This window comes from Artemia sp. Qi Xiang Cuo, chromosome 5, assembly GCF_049724085.1.
Source record: "Artemia sp. Qi Xiang Cuo chromosome 5, ASM4972408v1, whole genome shotgun sequence".
Taxonomy (NCBI): Eukaryota; Metazoa; Arthropoda; class Branchiopoda; order Anostraca; family Artemiidae; genus Artemia; species Artemia sp. Qi Xiang Cuo.
The window spans coordinates 70,665,538-70,687,559 of NC_142798.1; the positions used below are offsets into that span (position 1 = coordinate 70,665,538).

General features: G+C 37.0%; 2 protein-coding genes across 6 annotated transcripts in view; one reads left to right on the forward strand and one right to left on the reverse strand.

The window, feature by feature from the left end:
• The first annotated feature begins 832 nt into the window (after window positions 1–832).
• LOC148952464 (protein KTI12 homolog) overlaps window positions 833–22,022 on the forward strand; it is a 66,118-nt gene continuing 44,928 nt past the window's right edge. The window contains exon 1 of one of the 5 annotated variants that reach the window (XM_089089903.1): window positions 833–921. Coding sequence is in view for 3 of the 5 variants with exons in the window: in XM_089089902.1 (XP_088946028.1) it covers window positions 14,582–14,675 (94 nt within the window). In the remaining 2 variants the exon portion in view is untranslated. Of the gene's footprint in view, window positions 922–2,392; window positions 2,523–14,394; window positions 14,676–15,012; window positions 15,159–22,022 lie in introns of those variants that run through there. The other 4 variants (XM_089089904.1, XM_089089902.1, XM_089089900.1 and 1 more) reach the window with 4 other exon arrangements.
• On the reverse strand, window positions 18,010–18,765 carry LOC148952465 (protein phosphatase 1 regulatory subunit 3C-B-like). The gene has a single exon (XM_089088638.1). The coding sequence runs from the start codon at window positions 18,763–18,765 to the stop codon at window positions 18,010–18,012; it is 756 nt and encodes a 251-aa protein (XP_088944764.1).

Consider the following 22,022-nt stretch of genomic DNA (forward strand, 5'->3'; position numbering starts at 1 on the left):
GGTCAAAATTTATTTATGGATTTTAAGGGTCAATATATTTTTCAATGGTCTTCCATAAAGAACAAACACAATTTAGAAACAATAGGGAAATTTTCTCAAGATAGTGGATTTCAATTCAGTGAATATTTCGGCTCGATGTCCAAGGGCCGTCTTGAGCACAACACCAATATATATATATATATATATATATATATATATATATATATATATATATATATATATATATATATATATATATATATATATATATATATATATATATATATATATATATATATATATATATATATATATATATATATATATATATATATATATATATATATATATATATATATATATATATATATATATATATATATATATATATATATATAATTTATTAATTCTTTAAAATTTAAGGCAGCCAACAATGGGACAACACACATTTTTCAATGGATTTTCGTTATTCTGCCCTTTTTCCTTTGGTTTCCTTATAATTAATTTACAGTCCCAAATATCCAGGGGGGCATGGTCCCACTGCCAGTGTCCATGCTAGGGTTCCAACTTAGGTGCAGCAACATACTGCAGAGCTGATGCAAGGTCCTATTAGTCAAAGTAGCTATTTGTCAAAATTGTCGTTAGTCCAATTCATACATAAATGTTCAGTCTTGTGTAACCCCTTTTTCCACTAATATTTCATTAGAAGAAGAGTACAGTTAAAAAAAATTGATCAGACTAAGGAAAGTTCATATTTGCTACGGAACTCTTATATTGCTTCTTTCACCTGAAATTTGAGGGTCCGTTTTCGCTTATTTTAAATAATCGACTTTCCTTACGCAAGTAAAAGATTTGGCGAGAAATATGAGACGAAAAGAATTCAATTAAAAATCTTAGGAAGCCTAAGTCTGGGCCTGAGTTGTTTTATATAGGTTCTGAATGGTATGTAGTAATGTAGAAGTAACTTTTTTAATGGTTCCTAATAACTGAGTATTTACTGTGTAGAGTGGTAATTGTAGGAGCGTAAAGCATCCTAGGCTATTAGAGAAGGCTTGCCTCAGGGAGCCATCCTTAGGCTGTTCCTTTTTAGTCTATTTATTTCTGAGTGTCAGTTACAGCATGCATTGTTTCGGTTTAATACTGATGTCCTAGTACTATTATAGTAGTAGGCCCTAGGCTAGCATAATATTTGTAGGCATGAATATATAGTTGGAGGTAGGCTAGGCCTAATAGGCTTGAGGGTAAATTTTTACCAATCATACTAGGCCTATTGACTTACAAGTAAAGTGAATATACCACTTGGTGCCTTTTTTATGCTCTTTCCACATATAATAGTCATTTTAGTTGGAAATTAATTTTACCCCCACCCCTATATATACCAATTCAGGGTATATATTTGCACATTAGGGGAGTAGGGTTAAATTTTAGGTAAATATTTACCAAATCATATTATTGAATTATGACTGAAGTGAATATGCCACTTGATGCCTTTTTTTATGCTCTTTACAAATATAATAGCCTAATCATTTTTGTCAGATATGAATTTTAGCCCCCACCCCTATAGGCTAGCCTATATACCAATTCAGGGTATATATTTGCACATTAGGGGAGTGGGAGTAATTGTATTTCTGATGAAAATGAGAGGTAAGTTTAAAATCCCCCCCACCCCCCTAATGTGCAAATATATAGCCTGAATTGGTATATATAGGGGTGGGGGCTAAAATTTATTTCTGACAAAAATGATTATTATATTTGTAAAGAGCATAAAAAAAGGCATCAAGTGGTATATTCACTTTAGTTGTAACTCAATAATATGGTTTGGTAAATATTTACCAAATTTTAAACTTACCTCCCATTTACATCACAAATAAAATGTACCCCACCCCCCTAATGTGCAAAAATAAGCCCTGAATTGTTATATATAGGGGTGGGGGTAAAATTAATTTCCAACAAAAATGATTATTATATTAGGAAAGAGCATAAAAAAAGGCATCAAGTAGTATGTTTACTTTATTTATAAGTCAATAATATGATTTGGTAAAAATTTACCAGCTTGAGATTGTTTGTGCAGAGGTAAATTTGCAGTGGATCATATAATTTAGCTAAGATGAAAGTGAAAACTTTGGTAAAATTCTACTTTAGTTACTTTTGGCTATCTTGCAAAGGGGTTAGGTTAGGAAAATGAAATTTTCAGGGATGGGTTTTAAAGACTAAAGTATGTCCCAGGAAGGTATTTTGAAGTAGCTACCTCCACTACTTCTCCCTCTAGAGGGTCCTGCCCTTTAAAAATATGTAGGCCTATGGTATAAAAGTGAAACATTGCAAAATTGATCTTCTGCTTAAATGAAGTACAACAAAATTGTTTTCAGCATCACAACATTGCTCAATCTTAATTTATATGCTTTTAAAGATGTGCAAATGCATTTCCTAAATTTTGAAAAAGAAAAAAAACATTGATCTAGCTTAAAATTCTACTCAAATCACAGGAATTGTGTTTTCAGAACTAAAGCTGGAGAAAAAGAAATTGATAACTGAAAATTAAGGTAAAATGTTGCTTGTCAAAATTTCAATAGGTATAGACCTGTCATGTAGGCAAACTTAAGGACCCTCAAGAGGGAGAAGGACTGGATGTAAATACTTTGAAATACCTTCCTGGGATATACTTTAGCCTGTAGATCCATCCCTGAAAGTTTCATTTCCCTAACCTAACCCCTTTCCAAGATAGCTAAAGTAGAATTTTACCAAAACCTCATTTGATTCCTTTTTTATGCTCTTTCATAGTTCAATAATTTTTCTGGGGCTAATTGCATCTAGAGCCCTTAAAGGGGCCCCTAAGGTATTTAATTTTTGTAACCACACAAAGAAGTTTTCAACACTAGTTAAGTTATTGACAAGTGGTTAAAAAAATATCACTAGATCATAAATAGGCTGTTCAAGAGTAATATATTCCAAAAAAACTTAATTATAAAAATTCAAACCTTATTATTAGGCAACTCAAATATAAACTGTTTTCCAACCATTTCAATTTAAGGGTGCATTTCTTGAATAATGTCAACAAAAATAGTACTGAATTTTGCAATTCAAAATTTTCCTGTAAAACACACCCTCAAGTTGAAATGGTAGGAAAACAGTTTATATTTGATTTGCCTAATAAATGAGGAATTTTTATAAATAAGTATTTTTGGAATATGTTACTCTTGAACAACTTATTTATAAATTAATGATATGTTTTTTAACATGATATATGATATGTTTTGGGGCCCCTTTAAGCACTCAAGATGTAATTAGCACCAGAAGCAATAATTGAATTATGAAAGAGCATAAAAAAGGCAACAACTGACATTTTTACTTTCATTTTAGCTAAATTATATGACCCACTGCAAATTTACCATGCAGGATTTTGACTCTTGTTCATAAAAGAGCATTGCCAAGTGCCAAAAACCATGTTGTACAAAGCCTCTGTTCATACTGGAGGTCCCAGGGACTTCTTGATGTCCAATTCTAAGCCAGCTTAAGTGCTTTAGTGTAGACTTGAGAAGATAGGTTGGTATCTGTGCTGCACTGGTATCTGGGACCATTGCTTTTCCTGAGGCCAAAGTAATCTCAAGGATTTAAAGATTATGAAAATTGAGCTTGGGATGTTACACTATTAAAAAATAACTATCATAAATATTTTGACTGACAAATTGAACTGGACATATTTGGAGTTTCAGAAACTCATATCCCAGGGGTAAGAATTACCTTAAATTACCTTAAATCACAGCTTGGAGTGAAATAAGGACTTTCGATCCTGTTGAATCACTCCTTATGATGACTGTTGTAGTTGGTTAAGTTCTGGTGGAAGATTCTGGTGCTTCCCAGTCAAACTTCCATGGTGTATCTTTCCACTCAGCATCCAGATGGCGTTTGAAAGCATCTGTTGATTCAGCAGCCACCGTGTCCTCCTTGAGGTTATTCCAGAGGTTCTCAATCCGATTTGAGAAGAAATTACATCTTGCTCCAGTTGTAGCGTGATGTTTGCGGATTCGTCTAAGGTGTCCTTGTGTTTTGTGGGAGGTGTCGATCTCCAGGATCTCATTTTCTTAATTGGTTGAGAGGAGTTTGTGCGCCTGGATCATGTCTCCCCGTGTCCGTCTATATACTAAGGAGGGGAGGTTGAGTTCCTTCAGCCGTTCACTGTATGTCTTGTTTTCCATGCCGACAATCATCTTAGTGGCCCTTCGTTGGATTTGCTCAAGAACTGCCTTGTCCTTTTTGAATCGAGGGGTGGCCAGTATCGTCCCCACCTCCAGTCTAGGTCTTACTAATCCTTTATAGAGTTTGGTGATTACATGTTTACTCCTACTGGTGATGCTGTGTTTGATGATGCCTAGGGCTCTTCTAGCATTGGCTGAGATTTTCTGTGAGTGGGAGCTGAATTTCAACTGGGAGACAACGATGACGCCAAGGTCACTCTCCTCCTGGACAGGCTCAATTGTGTGGTGACTTCCAGAATTTTGGGTCATGAGGTACTGATGTTTGGGGTTTTTGTGTCCGAAGTGTATGACCATGCATTTTTCTGCATTGAATTCCAGCAGCCATCTTTTGACCCAGGAGCACATGTGGTTGAGATCAGTTTGGAGGGATTGGATGGAAGAAGAGGTGTTGGCAGGACCTATGAGTTTCGAATCATCCGCATATAGGGTGGTTTTGTTGCTGGTGATGAGGGGTAGCTCATTTATGTAGATGTTACACAGGGTGGGGCCCAGGACGCTGCCCTGGGGAACCCCACTAGTGACTTTGATTTCGTCAGAAAGGACATGGCTGTTTGGTCCAGTTATCACTTTCACTTGCTGTGTTCTGTCCCTCAGAAAGTCCTCTGTCCAACTGACCACTTGTGGACTAACAGATAGAGTAAGTAGCCTGTGAATGAGGTATCGGTGACAAACCTTGTCAAATGCTTTGGCTAAGTCTAACAATATAATATCCACAGGTAATCCTCTCTCTAGTAGGTCAGTTACAAGACTATATGACTCAAGAAGGTTTGTGTCCACCGATCTCTTTGAGCGAAAACCATGCTGACTACTGCTGATAAGTGAATTGGCCTCAAGATGATTAATGATACGCTTGTTTATGATTCTCTCCATGACCTTGCATGCCACACATGTAAGGCTGATAGGTCTGTAATTTGCTGCAGAAGTTTTGCTACCCTTCTTGTGAATTGGGATGACTATTCCCTTCTTCCAGTCCCCAGGAAGCTTTCCTTGTGCAAGCGACAGATTGAATAGTTTAACCAGTGGGGCTGATATTGCAGGGCTTAATTCCTTCATCAGTCGTGGGCTGAGACCATCAGGTCCCGTCGATTTATTGGGATCGAGGTCCTTAAGCTGTTTGGTTACTTCTTCGATTGTGACTGGTGAGTGTACCATCGGGAAGGGAGTGTGAGCCTGTTCTGCTGGTGGGGGGGGTCGATTGGGGGTCATCCAGGGAGAACACTGAGGCAAACTGCTGATTAAGCAGGTTTGCTTTTTCAGAGGGGCAAGAGGATATAGAGTTGTTGTTTACCAGGTCTGGTACGGTGTGTCTGCCTGGCTTCTTATGGGAGATGTATTTCCAGAATAATTTTGGGTTTTCCTTGACGTTTTTGGCCAGTCGTTCTTCGTAGTTTGAGGTCAGTTTTCTAGTTTCTTTTTTGAGGAGGTTCCTTGCAGTTTTGTACTGCTCGTACAAAGCTGTAGTCTTTTGTTTCATGTACTTCTCCCAAAGTTTTTTCTTCCTGTTGCGTAGTTTCTTGATTTTTGGGGTGAGGAAAGGTAAAGTTTTGGGTTTCTTTTTCCATGATACGCTGGTGTGTTTGGCTTGGCTCTCTAGTAAGGTCTTTTTTAGAGTTAGCCATGAGGCTTCGACATCTTCTGATATAAGTGTTTCCAGGTTAGCATCTAACAGCTCTGCCACCATCATCTTGTAATTTGTAAAGGATTGCTTGGTATATTTTGATGGTTTGGAGTTGAGTTGAATGGATGAAAGAACTGGCATGTGGTCACTTGAGCCAATTGGACTGAGAGTGTGTGTGTTGTTCACCTTTTCTGGGTCATTCGTTATGACTAGGTCCAGTATGGAGGGATTTTGTCCTGGGCGCATTCTTGTGGGCATAGTTACTGTTTGGTATAGAAAGTTGTCGGAGAGGGCTTGTACTAATGGGTTTTGTTCAAGGCTTGACTTGGTCATACCCTGGCCATCTACCCAAGACACGTTTGGGAGGTTGAAGTCCCCTGTCATGAGCAGGGTTGCCTTTGGGTAATTGCATAGTATGAATTGCATCATTTCGGCAATTGCTGTTTCAGAGGACAGCTGGCAAGGGCTGCTGGGGCTCCTGTAAATTGAGCTTAGGACAAACATTTCGTTAGGTAGGGACAGGGAGACCCATGTAGCTTAAACCCAAGGTAAGTAATAATTTGGGACAGAAATTTCTTTTACCTGGAATTCCTTGGAAGCTAGAAGAGCCACTCCTCTTCTGCAGTTGGGATCAGACAGATTGCTGAAGATGTTGTATCCAGAGGGGCAAATTGAGTCTTCTGTCATTTGAAATCTTGAGTTCTTGGGGCAAATTTCTGTCAGAGTTGCAATGTCTATCTGACTTAGTTGGAGCACTGTTGCCAGCTCCGGCATCTTGTTAGTAATAACATCAACGTTTGCCGTCATAATGTTCACAAGTTATTGGGTGTGTCTGGGCGAGTTTTTATTCTGCTCTCTAATATTCTCGCTTTCGGTTGAAGTGGGTGAATTGCAGCTTAGGTACAAAGAGCTGCTAATGAGGGACGAGGCAGAAGGGCATGGGGACGTAACTGTTAATTCACTGTTTATACATTTACACAAACTTGCGTTTAAAACGTTATTATCACTCACACATGAACTATTTACAAGGGGGACGAGACGGTTGGAGATAGTGGTTATTTTTGCATACTCGAGCATCTCTCCATCGGGATTGCTCAAGTTTGACTGTTTTTTGTGATTTTGCCCTTTCTTATTACTAGGTCTGTTTCTCCGTTTGCCTGTCTTTTTTTCATTTCTTCCAACAAGGCTTTTCTAGCGTTGCGATCTTCTTTGGAGCTATCGCCATAGAATCGAATCGGGTCTTTACGCTGGTAGGACGCATCCAGGATATGCTTCTTGTCTATGAAGCTGGCTACCGTGAACAGGACTGGTGGGTGTCGCAGTGGTTGTCCGGCCGTGGGGGCCGAGGCTTGTAGTCTTTTCACGTTGAAGACTTTGGTCGCTAGTTTGTAGTTGTCCTTGAAATATTTAGCAAGGAAGTCTTCGTCACTTGCTTGGATCGGAATCCCGTATCCGACGACGTTAAGTTTGCGTCTCTGCCTGTCTTGCTCACTTCTGACTGTACGGCGTATATGTTCGTTTAGTGCTTCTGGTGCATGCCCCGTCACTTGAGCGGTAATTGCCGATTCAACAATTGCTTTTACCTTGAGAACATTGCATTTTGTGGCAAGTTCATTGTGAATCTCACTGAGACCCTTGTTGACTGTGGTCGTTATGCTAGCAATGTCCTCTCGCACCTCTGATTTAAAAGATTCGATGGCTTTGGTTAGGGTGTCGGCGTCGCGCACAGGCTTGTTCAAGATGCACCGGGGACAGCTCCATTCACATTTCATAGTACGATTCATTTTCGCTAGCAGGACGTACTGTTCATCACTTAATCCTAGGCACTCAATACAAAACCAGTTAGGACATTTGTTGCAATTGACGGCTTGCGAGTTCTCGTCCAGGCCTTTTGCACATCCCGGGCACTTATCTTGTCCTTTTACGGGGCTCTCACGTTGTCTCTTTTTTGGTGCCATTATTGCCTTGACAATTTTCGAGGTGGACAGAATGTGGGAAGTGCAATACTCAAATCACCTATTCCCAGCAGTTTAAGGAATAAAATCCCGCTGGTACCAATTCGGCCTCTTGTTTGTTTGCTATTGCGCCCTTCTGCACAAATTATCCACCAAAAATACGCAAAAACGGACGAGCCAACGTAATCGATGGTCTTTTAGTATTTAGCGTTTGGCAACTGCGCTTTATTACTGGCTACAAATTCAGAAGAAGAAGAAGGACACTGACTTCAGCCTGGCTTTATTTACAAACAGATAATCAGCTGTTTATCAGCAGACAAAGGACAAGTCCCTTGGGAATAGAAAATAAAAATTTTCTAACATCAAAATCAGGTAAATAAAGTGAGACACCAGGGGAAACCACTTAAAATGAAACTTAATATCAAGTATAAGCAGAATGGTAAAAAATGGGTAGAAATAAATGTTCTTTCTCACAAATTTGGTCAACAATCCTTTATTCAATTTCACACCTCCCAGTTGCTGTTGCAGTGATATACCAATTCCCGAGAAGCATGAAAGTTTGTTTAAATTACTGGGAATTTGTTTACCCAGTCAGGAAGGATAGAGTGTATAGACAGGGAGTAGGGCTCATGAGGAATAAGGAATTGCTCATTTTATGGCTATAAATTGCAGGGTATGAGTTATAGTTGTATATGCCTCTGTAGAACCAACTGATAGAGATTATAGGGACTCAGATGAATTGTACTTACAGTTACAGGATCAAATAGACTGGGTCCCAGGTAGAAATATGTATTTTGTTAGGAAACTTTAATGCCCAGGTTCATAGACATAGGGATAGATGGTATCCTTGCCCAGGTAAATTTGGTGTAGGAAGCAAAACAGAAATGTATACAGGTTGCTGCAGTTTTGTATATATAACAATCTAGTAATAACCAATACAGCATTTGGTCATAAAATGGCCCTTAAGTTAACACTGTATTCACATGATGGTAAGACAGCAAACCTTATTGATTATGTAATTATAAACCAAAGACTGACAGGATCAATGCAAGATACTAAGGTATTTAGGAATGCTGTTACTGATGTTAAAAGTAAAGGTCGCCATCTATTAGTGTTTACAGGGTTGCCAACTAAACATGTTTTATGTCCAAAGGATATTCTTATATCCTATATTATTCTTATTAAGTTCTCTTGCCTTTTTCAAGAATCAAATGTGATTGGATAGCAACCAGCCCCCCTCTCCACACCAATCCTTTCTTCAAACACATCAAATAAAAACTAAGGAGGTGTAAAGTGAAGCTATGGCTAAAATTGCTGAGGATCTGTAAAATGCAGCTAGACAGCATAATAGTTGTACTGATAGTATTATACTGGCTTGTTAATAAATTGAGAGGGAGCAGTCAATATGGACTTGTCCCAGTTAAAGATAGGAAGGGGGCCACAATTAATGATAAGGAAAGAGTTAAAAAGAGATGGGCAGAACATTTTCAGAATATGCCAAACCAAGATAGAGTTGTAAAAAAGATATAGAGGAAAATAAAAAAGTTTATACCTTGGATGTGTAAGAAGATTTGTTTCGTGTGGAAAAATTTGCAACAGTACTAAAAGGATTTTAAAAAAAATAAAGCCCCAGGTGCTAATGCTGATAGTGCGGTAAGTGAGTTTCTTGAATATGGTGGCTCTGAGGTTAGAAATAAGTTACTGAAGATTATGAATACAATTTTTGGAAAAAGGAAGGACCTAGCAATTTTAGGAAAACCCTATTTAAACCACTGTATAAGAAAGGAGATAAGTGTGTGTGTAGTAATTATTGTGGCGTTGCTTATTTTTTAGGTGCTTGGGTCTAAATAAATTGATTATCTGAACATCTTGTTTCCAATCCCTGTTATGGTGTCATGGTTCAACTGCCAACTAAACATGTTTTATGTCCAAAGGATGTTCTTATGTGCTGGGACACAATGAAATAATAGGGCAAATAAAGGACACATTTTAGAAATTTGCAACATAAAAAGGACATATTTTGCAAATTTATGACATAAAACAAAATATTTCCCCACTGGGTGTATACAAGTTTTAATGTTACTCCTTACTTTCAAAAAAATAAAAAAAACTTAATTAAGGAAAGACTGATATGGTCTCAATATTTAATTTTTTTACAAAAGCACTTTGTATAGAAGAAGCTGTCATAGAAACTTTGAAAGGAGCTCATTAGATTGAAATTTGTAAGTTCTCTTGCCTTTTTCAAGAATCAAATGTGATTGGATAGCAACCAGCCCCCCTCTCCACACCAATCCTTTCTTCAAACACATCAAATAAAAATTTTGAGAGTGCCATATTTTTCAGCATAGTTGGAAGGTCAATTAATTTTGTTTTGTGTGTGTGACAGCCCCCTCCCCCAAAGCTTTCAGGGAAAGGACTGTGATTTATACTAGTTGCCCATTATTAACATGTAAGGTTTTTGTGGAAGGGATTGTTGTATAAACTTTGGAGGGGGTGCATTGGATTGGAAATCAGAATTCTCTTTTCCCCAGATGCATCCAATAGAAATTTTGAGATAGCCATTTTGTTGAAATAAGAAGTCCAAAGATTATATTATAAGACTTTCTGGTGTTATGCAACCCCCCCCCTCAGAGCTGGGGGTAAGGGTTACAGGTTATGCTCTGGGGGTATATAAGGTTTTTACAGATGGTGTGGTCATGTAAACTTTGGAGGAGGCTTCTTTGGTTTGAAATTGAAACTTATATTTCCCTATCAAGAGTGAAAAGGAATAGGAGAGCAACTAGCCTTCCCCTCCTGACACCCTCTTTTCCCCAAATACATCTGATTGAAATTGTGCAACAGCCATGTGTTCAAAATAGTCCAAAGAATATATAACTACCCAGAAATAAATTCAGCAGATATAAATTTCTATGATAATTAAAACTCAAAATGACCAGAAATCTTAAGCAGTAAAATAGCACTGCTGAAGTAAACAGTGATGTGGTTGCAATGTATTCTCTTTTTTTTCTTTTTTTTCCTGACCAAGGTACTTCTTATAGAAGGAATTGTTGTTGAAACTTCCAAAAGAGCTCATTCAATTGAAAATTGAAAGTTTTAGTGCTCTTTTTCAAACAGTTTGTTGCAACAAACTGTAATTAAGGAGCAATCCACATCAATATAACCAAAACTTTAAAATTGGAATTTTAATACCAATAGATATATGAAAAGAATTGGCTTATTATGCTGATTCTATATATATATATGCGATTCATTTAGTTTAGTCTTACCCATCAAAAGTTACAAGCCTGAGAAAATTTGTCTGATTTTCAAAAAAGGGGGAAAGACCCCCTAGAAGTCGTACTGTAGAGGTTCCAATTTCCTATATGTAAAAATGTGGAATTTTGTAATTTTGCCAGAATAAAGATAATGGATTAATTTTTTTTTTTTTTTTTTTTTTTTTTCAGTGGTGATTGTATTGACCCAGTGGTCCTAGAACGTTGGGACAGGCCTAATTCTAATGGAAATAAAAAATTTTAGTGCCCTTTTTAAGTGACCGAAAGATTGGAGGGCAGCTAGGCACCCTCCAATGCCACCTTTTCTCCCAAAATCGTTAAATAACAATTTTGAGATAGCTATTTTGTTCAGTATAGTTGAAAGGCCCAATAACTATGTCTTAGGAGATAACATGACCCCCCTCCCCCTCCCACTCCCACAGCCCAGGGGAAAAGGTCGTTAAATTATAACATTTGCCCATTGTTTATGCATAGTATTTGCCATTAGGAAGTATGCATACATATTTAGGGTGGGGAGGGGAGGACGAATTTTCTCCTGGGAGAAATTTGCACAGGGAGAAATTTTCATGGAGAGGGAAGTTTCCAGGGGGTGAACTTCTCAGGGGAAATTTTACACTGGGGGAATTTACCAGAATTTCTATACCAAATTTCTTTATATGTCTTGCTTTCTCTGTACCAATTCAGTTTTATGTGTGGAGAAGTTAAGGATAATTGTCCAGGGTAAATTTTTGCAAGGATTGAGTTGTCCAGAGGATAATTTTGTAGGGAGGGGGATTTTTCCGTGGAAGTGGAGGAAGACATCCTGGCATTTTTTTTTTAACAACCAGATAATTAATTTGAAAAACAGGTTTTTTCAACTGAAAGTAAGGAGCAACATTAAAGCTTAAAACAAACAGAAATTATTACCAGTCGTGAAGAACGAGACTTGGAAGTACTTGTTGATGAGGAACTGAAGTTCCACAGGCATTGGCAACAAGTTGTGTCAAAAGCTAATTCGAGTCTGGGCCTGCTGAAACGCACTATCACCAGCCGCTCCCGTACTGTCTTCCTGAGACTTTCCAAGGCTATTGTTAGGCCGTTCTTGGACTTTGGAACATGCCTGACCTCCCCCTCCTACAAGCTTGATGCCAGAATAACTGAAGGAGTTCAAAGACGTGCCACCAAATGCATCACGAGTCTGCAAAATATGCCTTATGTTAAGAGACTGGAGCACCTAAAACTACCAACACTGGTCTTCAGACGTTGTACATGTGATATGATGCTGACCTACAAATATAAGTCAACCAAACAGCACCCTCTTCACAACACATACAGGTCAACACAACATTAGAGGACACTCACAGAAGCTAGCAAAGTGAAGAGTGAAGACCAGAATACGCCACAACTTTTCTACTGAGCGTATTTCCAACAACTGGAACAACCTCCAAGACAAAACTGTGACTGCACCCACTAGTGCGTCCTTCAAGTCAAGACTTGACAAAGAATGGAACACCAAGCCATGAAAATATAAGTGGGACAGTCCATCCCTCTCAGCTGCCAACTAATGCAACATCACTGGGCCCATTTCACAGTGACATTCCAAATTAACATCATTGACACGGAGCAGAACAGATCCAGCATGGACCTTATTTCGCTGTGAAGTGTGAATTAAGGTAATTAAGGTAAGACCAGGGTGTTGACAAGGGGACAGCCCCTTTCATAAATGGAATAATTTATATTCGTTTTTTATTTAATAACAGTCAAAAGTAATTGGAGGGCAACTCATTGTATCTGACAATCAGCAACACTCCTTGCTTGACTCCTGGATTGCAGGCCTACCTTATGACATACACAAGAAGTACTGTGATTGGCAAAAAACTACCAAAAGAAGGAAAATGGCTGACCAAATGCTGAAATTACCTGTCAAGGGGAATTCTCATTAGAAAATGAACCTTGAGCTCCCAAAATTTTTTTTTACTGTTTACATTTTTTATAAGTGTTTTGTTTCCATGCCAGTTCATTCTTTATGGATGTATTAATTAAATTTTACCGTTTTCATTATATTTGATATTAACTGGCCACTTTGAAAGAGGTTTATAAATCTAAAAAACTAATTTCTGACATTTCAAGATGGACATATTATGGTCATGATATAGACAAAATATGGACGTAGGCCAAAAATGATACATTTTTGGATGCTCAGGGGACATATTCATGGACTAAATGGTTGGCAACCCTGAGTGTCTAGAGTTACTTTAAAGCTGAAATTTTGGAAGGGTAACTACCTCTTAGGAAGTTATGATGTTAGTAGACTCCAGGATGAGAATTTGAGAGAAACTTTCCAGGAATAGTTGAATGCTCAACTGGGGGGTTTAAAATTTGACAATGTGAAAAATGGATGGAATAATTTTAAGAAACTAGTTTTTGAAGCTGCTGATGGTATCTTAAGGAGGAAAGTTAGGAATGCAGCTAGGAATATTAGTGTGGAAGTTTTATGTTTAATAGAGAGGAGAAGAGGCTTGTACAAAAATTATCAGAGTGATAGATCATATGAAAGCAAGAGGAACGTAAATAAAGTAGAGTAAGGATTAGAATATGAACTAAGGAGGTGTAAAGTGAAGCTATGGCTAAAATTGCTGAGGATCTGTAAAATGCAGCTAGACAGCATAATAGTTGTACTGATAGTATTATACTGGCATGTTAATAAATTGAGAGGGAGTAGTCAATATGGACTTGTCCCAGTTAAAGATAGGAAGGGGGCCACAATTAATGATAAGGAAAGAGTTAAAAAGAGATGGGCAGAACATTTTCAGAATATGCCAAACCAAGATAGAGTTGTAAAAAAGATATAGAGGAAAATAAAAAAGTTTATACCTTGGATGTGTAAGAAGATTTGTTTCGTGTGGAAAAATTTGCAACAGTACTAAAAGGATTTAGAAAAAAATAAAGCCCCAGGTGCTAATGCTGATAGTGCGGTAAGTGAGTTTCTTGAATATGGTGGCTCTGAGGTTAGAAATAAGTTACTGAAGATTATGAATACAATTTTTGGAAAAAGGAAGGACCTAGCAATTTTAGGAAAACCCTATTTAAACCACTGTATAAGAAAGGAGATAAGTGTGTGTGTAGTAATTATTGTGGCGTTGCTTATTTTTTAGGTGCTTGGGTCTAAATAAATTGATTATCTGAACATCTTGTTTCCAATACCTGTTATGGTGTCATGGTTCAACTGAGGACAAAATTTTACAAAAGGTCATATGAATATATGCCCAGCAAAAGGTCAAGCTTTGGCAAAGTGCAAAAAGTTCAATCACTTTGCCAAAGTTTGTTGTAGAAAACGATGAATGCAATCACTACATCAGAAACTCCCACGAGCAATGAAGAAAACTTATTATATAAAATAACCAAAGAAGAAAACAGAGATGAAATTTTTGCTCCACTATTACTAAATGCACAGATAATCCTTGGATTTAAAATTGATACAGGAATGCAAGTTAACATCATTCCCGCCATGCCTTGCTAAAAATGAATCCAGTGCCACAGATTCAACCAACTACACAAAACCTCACAAGTTACAATGGATCAAGAATCCCAACCATTGGTACCTGCTCCCTATTGTGTAAGTACAAGTCTGAAGTCCAAATGCACAAATTTTATGCAATAGAAGATAATTATGTACCTATTCTAGGGTTGCAGACCTTAAAAGAAATGAACCTAAGCAAAATGATTCTGAACATAGGAAAGAAAACAGTTAAAAGGCTACGAAACAAATACCAAGATTTAGGCTCTTTTTTATGTCATTTATGGTTACGTTTATGATGTCATTCATCATCTTGTATATAAAAAAGGAGTTTTTTGTAAAAAAAATTATTCTAAATATTATTTTTTATTGATTAAAAAAGGCATTTCCTTTAAAATGAGCCCATAAAAAATTATTTAGGTGTATGATATTCCAGTGCCCAGCTAGCTGCAGAGCAAAAAAAAAACTGCAATAAAGATTCTTGTGATGCAGAATTTAGTGGTTGCTGCCAGTTTCTTTTCAATTTCATGCCAATGGACATTCCTGTTTCCCAATGGACATTCCTGTTCAAGCCAAGAGACTGTAAGTTTCCATTTTAGGGGTTTTGGTCAAGGCAGTTTTAATGGTGTACTTAGTGTTTCAATCTTGTACCATTTTTTCAGTGGGGTGTTGGCCTAATTTTTGTTGCTATGGGACGTGTTTGTCTTTTACTTGATTGCAGCTATCACTGCTGTCACAATTTCACATGATTAGCTGGCAATGGCTCTTCTAAGAATTCCAAGACTCAAGTATACTTTAGGGACTGCTAGTTTGAAATTCATATGCAGTCCTCTTAATGCTAGTTTTAAATTCATCATCACCTAGTCTTAAGAGAGGAGCTGTGGATGAATATCACTGTGCTCTCCAACACGACCAAACAAGTTGGTCTCTAAATCACTACACATAAAGCAAAAGTCATGCGCAACAACGGCAGTACTATACCTGCCCCTCAGATCAAACTTGGATCTGATTTAGTAGAAGAGGTAAAAGAGTTGAAATACCTTGGAAGACTAATCCCAATATGATGGGAGCCTTGAGTGGGCAATCACCACAGACATTGTATGTGCAGATAGTGCCTTCAATAAAGTAAGAAATGTGTTGAAGAATACAGCATACTCTCTGAAGTTCAAGCTCTGACGTCCAAGCTTTTGAACAAGTCTTTGACCCAGTTACAGTAAGGACAGAAATTCTTGCTGAAAATCACCATTCTGTTTTCTTGTAAATACATCCACACGGCTAGGTCAGTTTTTCTTGTGGGTAAATGTCTCCAGTCAAAGAGTTTCCTAGAGGTTGTTATATATAATGTTTAATGCTCATTATAGTAGGCAATTAAAACCTTACTAAAAGGGCATCTACTTGAAAATTTGCACATTTTTTTCCAAAATAAATATATAATAATACAACTATTATAGAAAATAATGTAAAAGTCACAATCTCAAGATATAAACTCACCAAAAAAAAGCTCAGATACAAAAACAGTAGACTCAAACCAAATATAAAAAAAAGCTTGCTACAATTATAACAATGTAGCTATTGTTTTGTGATTGCTGAAAAGAAAAGCAAAATTAGTTTTATCCCACTTTTTTTCATTTCTAAAATAAGTACACAGAATGAAAACTTAAGTGGTTTCGAAGTATTTTTGGGTGTGAAGCACTAAACTTAAGAAAAGTGTCTCCAGACACACATACAAAAGAAAAAGATTTTCTAACAACAGATGTTCCTGAAAGATTAGGGAGATTGTGATTACATTTGTGATTTTTTTGTGTGTGTTTTGAAAGTGACGTAAGTAATTTAGCATAAATCAAGACCTTATCCAAGAAACCAGCAAGTTGTAATATCCCTGAGATCTTATTCTTTAACAGAATTTAAATTTTCGCAGCCCCTCCCCCTAATAGGTTTAGGAAAACCCTGGATAGGATCCTGATTTAAAATTATCCCTTTCAATTAAAATTGCAGACAGGTCTTGTTTTAAGCCATTTAAAGCTGTTTCCTTGCCTTCAAGGGAGATTTTGCTGAAAGGAATGCAAGTAAGATATTAGTATCACACTCATCTGGATTTGTTTTAGGCAAATTAGTTTTCAGTAATATAGCATTAATATTTTTATTTTCTACAACAAAAAGAAAGTGACATGTATGACAATCTGGGTTGACTTGTACATCAATATAGGCTATTTTTATGTTTAAATTGCTCAGACCCATCCAGATTGTTAAAGAAAAACACTAATTTCTCTTCCTAATCACAAACAAAATAAAAGGGTGTACCATATTGCTGACAAGTAGCAAATCTCCAGGTAAAAGTCCAAATTAATGGAAGCCCTAAACATGATCAACTTAAGAAAATGTCTAAGGAAAATGAATTATTATTCTGGAATAATTTCTTACCCTTGGAATAAAAAAAATTAGCTGTTCTTTTTTTTTAAATCCAATGCTTCGAAATTACTCTAAACATAAATATCTTGATGTGTGCAATATTGTCGCTGATACGTCTGAAGCTCGTAACTGACATTTTTAAACGTCTGAAACAACCGTTGGTGGAGCTGCATTCAATGCACAGTTTATATAATTAGCAGTATGATCTTTCCCTATCTCACCCATTATAAAAACCCGGACCGAGGTGCGAGTGCTCCAGAGAACCTATAAACATAAGCGGCATTAGATCTTTTCATGGGTAGACAAAGAATAATCACCTACGGAACAAGTACTGACAAAACCACTTGGCCGGCTCAACCAATAAGTGCACAAATAAGTGGGAGGAGTTTTTTGATCGCACCGAAAATGAAGAGCCAGAAATCATCTGCGGTAAACTTACTGGATAATTATATAAACTGTGATTCAAAGGGAGGATCAGGAGAGCAATATTTAAAATCCCCAGAAAGAACTAAGGTACTTTTAACTTAGTTTCCAGCTGCAAAAAAAGCTTCCCCCTGTGTAATGCTATTTAGGACAGGTTAATAGACAATGTGAAATTCGCTTATCGTGTCCACAAAACTTCAATTAAAAAGGGCCTCAATTTTGACTTATCTGGCACATTTCCAAGACAGGTACAAATACTAATTTTGAGCTAAAATTTATGGCCTTACTAGATCTATATCTTCAAGATCAGACTAGCCTATGTGGCATTATTTATAAAACGAACTAAACACTAAAACACACAGGAAGGCAAGTATGACGTAACTAAGCTTTTATCACAATTCTAAAACATGACTACACTCCAAACCTGAATAACTCAAGACCATCATAACCAAATATTATAATTCATTGCAAGTGTTATATGCGTAGCTGAACAACAGAAAAGTTCAACACTTTCTTTGAACAGTCACGTGACTGATACTCTTGCATTTAGCATGTTTTATTGCAGTCAATCCTTTAGCTTATTTTCATTAGTAGCACTTATTCACCAGTAAGGACCAGCAGTATCGAAATATTTCCATCCAGCAAACTCGGACCATGATTCGAAACTCATCTGGAGGGGGTCATTACAGGTTACGTGATTGTTAGGTCTTTCTTGCTTCTTGACGTTAGCAATAGGTGGGGGTTTCCGTCTCCTTTGGAGGACCTTCCTTATTGAATAATTTTTTCCTTGATTATTATCCGAGAATTCCATTCCTTCAGATTTGAACTGAATGCAAAAATCTAATTTATCTACTGTAACATCCTTATAAATGTCAAAGCTGAAACAGAACATGTCAAGGGAGTGAGTATTATCTGGAAAAGCTTGAACTGGCACATATGTTGCTTGACAGTCCCTGTAGGACTTCCAATTATCGAATGTGAAACGGATATTCACCTCTTTGTGGAAGGATAGATTTTTCACTTTTAGAGTCCCAGTTACCCTCAAAGCAGCGTCGTTGACAAATACATTTTCCAAACAGACATTTTGCGATTCCAGTCTTTTTTTGAAGCCAAAATAGTCGGCGGCAGGTTGTTCAAACTCAAGCTCCCAATGGCCAGATGATGCCTGAACTGAGACTCCGTGTGTGATCTGAGCTAAAAAGGCAGAGTTCCATTTGGGGGGACAATCAGATGGCTCTATCATTACCCTGATTTGAAACAGTGGCTTGCCCTTATCGTCGGCGAACATAACTTTTTTCTTCAATTTTGTTGGGTTTAGCATCCTGGCATCCGTTAACATAGCCACTGAGCACGCCATGGAAAAATTTACAGTTTAAGTTAAAATATTGACATCCAATGGCTCAGCATGTCTTTGGCACTAAGTCCAAAAACCAACTAACCGTAGAAAATTTGCATTAGAAGAAAAGTGATTTAAAAGTGAAGTTTCTAGTAATACATTCAGTCTAAATACTTTTGTATTTTGAAAAAAAAAATCCTAAATTAGTTGGGATCAGTGATCTTTTTGTTACTTCAAAGAAACTGTCAACACAATTTTTTTATGGTTAATTACCTATAAAGTTAATTGTATAGAAACGTATTTTATTCACACTATCTTTATGAGTTTGAGCTAACTTTGCCAAGTGGATAGCACACTCGACTAATCTCACGTCCTTTGGGATGAGGGTCTGAGACTGAAAACGAATGAAAAATTATTGCGTCGCTGTTTATGGAACATACTTTCGAAAACCTTTATTTGCTCTTCCTTCAGGCAATATTATTTCACTACACATGATAGCAAAGTTAAGCATAATAGTTCATCTGTATGCCATTAATGACGTTTCCTTAATAGAAAAAAAAGTAACTAATATCTTATAGTTACAGTTTTATAGACGTAACATAGTCTAAACTTTTCCTGACTTTTCTATTCATTTTTTCCTTTTTTTTTTCATTTAACCCCTATGACATTATGTCGTTATACACTAACGGTCCTGACGTCCTCGTAAAATTGATTTTATTCTAAATATTATTTTCTATTGATTACAAAAGGCATTAGATGGAGCAATTTTATTTAACAAGAGCCCTTAAAAAGCTCTCTATGATGTTCCAGTGCCCAACTAGCTGCAGAGGAGAAAAAACGGGAAAAAGATGCCCCTGATACTGAGTTTTGTGGTTACAGCCACTTTGCTTGTTTTTCAAGCCAATGGATTGTCGTTTTGGTTCAAGCTAAGAGACTGTAAGTTTCATTTATTGGGATTTCAGCCAAGGCGGTTCCAGTGTTGTACTTTATGTTTCGATCTGACACCATTTTTAGGGGGGTTTCGGGCTATTTTTTTGCTATGGCTTGTATTCGTCTTTTACTAGGTTGCAGATACTGCTGTAATCACAATTACACTTGATTAGCTAGTACTGGCTCTTCTAAGAATTCCAAGTCTCAAGTATAAATTAGGAACTGCTATGCAGCCAAAGAAGCTGGTGTGTTAATCAGTACACAGAAAACTAAAGTCATGCTTAACAATGCCAATGCCCAAACTCCCCCACTGCTCAGACGTGGATTTGATTTACTAGAAAAGGTAAAAGATATGATGTACTTTGGTGGTCTAATCCAATATGATGGGAGCCTTCTCATCCCAAAGGACGTAGGAATTAGTCAAGCATGCTATCCACTCGGCTCGGTTAGCTCAAACTAATACATAGTTTGTGTCAAATACGTTTCTACGTAATTACCTTTTAGGTACTAAAAAGCCATTTTTTGAGGTAATAAAGAGTTCACTTATCCCAAATAATTTAGGATTTTTCTCAGTCGCAAAAGTATTTGCCCCAAATTTACTATTAGAAACTTCGTTTTAAAATTATGTATCTTCTAACGCAAATTTTTTAATACATGCCCTTTTTAGTTACGTTGTTATTGCCCACTATAATGAATATTAAATGTTATATATAACAACTTCTGGGTGGGAAAATGTCTCCTGTCAAGGAGGCATTTTCCCACAAGATAAGCTGACCTAGCCGAGTGAATGTATTTATTAGAAAACAGATTGATGATTTGACGATATCTTTTCGTTGCCTCATTCCCCTGATAAGACCTGTCGTGGGAGCGTCCTACATTGATCTTGAGTGTGCCGGGATCCTGAAGGGTTCAGGATTGGAGGTTGAAATAATGGCTCGTTCTATTTTATTATGAGGATTTGACCAGCATGTGGCTGAGCTGATTGGTAAAAATATGGAGGGAGAAGGTGTAAAATTTTCAATATGGTTTGTACTAACTAAAGTAGAAATGGTCAAAGACAGAAACTCAAATGAAGGGAAACCAACTACCCTGAAGGTGACTACCAAGCACTCAGAAACAGGTAAAACTCGAGAAGATATGTGTAATAAAGTCTTATTTGCTATTGGTCGTAACGCTTGTACCAATGGAATCGGGGCTCATAAGGCCGGGATTGTTCTCAATGCACTAAACGGATAAGTAATTGCTGAGGAAACTGAGCGATAAAACGCCTAGAATGTTTTTACCATCGGGAATGTCCTAGATGAAAACCTAGAACTTACACCAGTTGCAATTCAAGCAGGGATCCATGACGGCAAAAGGGATTAATCAATGTTCCTACTACTGTTTTTACACCAAATGAATTTGGTTCAGTCGGATTCTCGGAAGAAGCCACCATTGAAAATTTTTGATGCTGATGATACTAAAATTTGCCATATGCACTTCACATAATTGGAACTTACATTACTGAAGAAAGGAGAGGAATGTCACCTATGTGAAACTTATTTGTAAACCCTTTAAATGAAAAGGTTGTTGGTCTGCCTTATTTTGGACCAAAGGCGGGTGAATTCACTCAATGGTTCGCCCTCGGTTTGAAGCTGAACGCAGTGAAGGCCAATTTCGACAATAAATAGCAAAGAAGACCACACTGTCTTCCATAAAGAACAAGCACAATTTAGAAACAATAGGGAAATTTTCTCAAGACAGTGGAATTCAATTCAGTAAATATTTCGGCTCGATGTCCAAGGGCCGTCTTGAGCACAACACCAATATATATATATATATATATATATATATATATATATATATATATATATATATATATATATATATATATATATATATATATATATATATATATATATACAAATTATTTTAAATTTATTAGCAGGCAGCCAACAATGGGACAACACACATTTTTCAATGGATTTTCGTTATTCTGCCCTTTTTCCTTTGGTTTCCTTATAATTAATTTACAGTCCCAATCATCCAGGGGGGCATGGCCCCACTGCCAGTGCCCATGCTAGGGTTCCAACTTAGTTGCAGCAACATACTGCAGAGCTGATGCAAGGTCCTATTAGTCAAAGTAGCTATTTGTCAAAATTGTCGTTAGTCCAATTCATACATAAATGTTCAGTCTTGTGTAACCCCTTTTTCCACTAATATTTCATTAGAAGAAGATTACAGTTAAAAAAATTGATCAGACTAAGGAAAGTTCATATTTGCCAAGGAACTCTTATATTGCTTCTTTCACCTGAAATTTGAGGGTCCGTTTTCGCTTATTTTAAATAATCGACTTTCCTAATCGACTT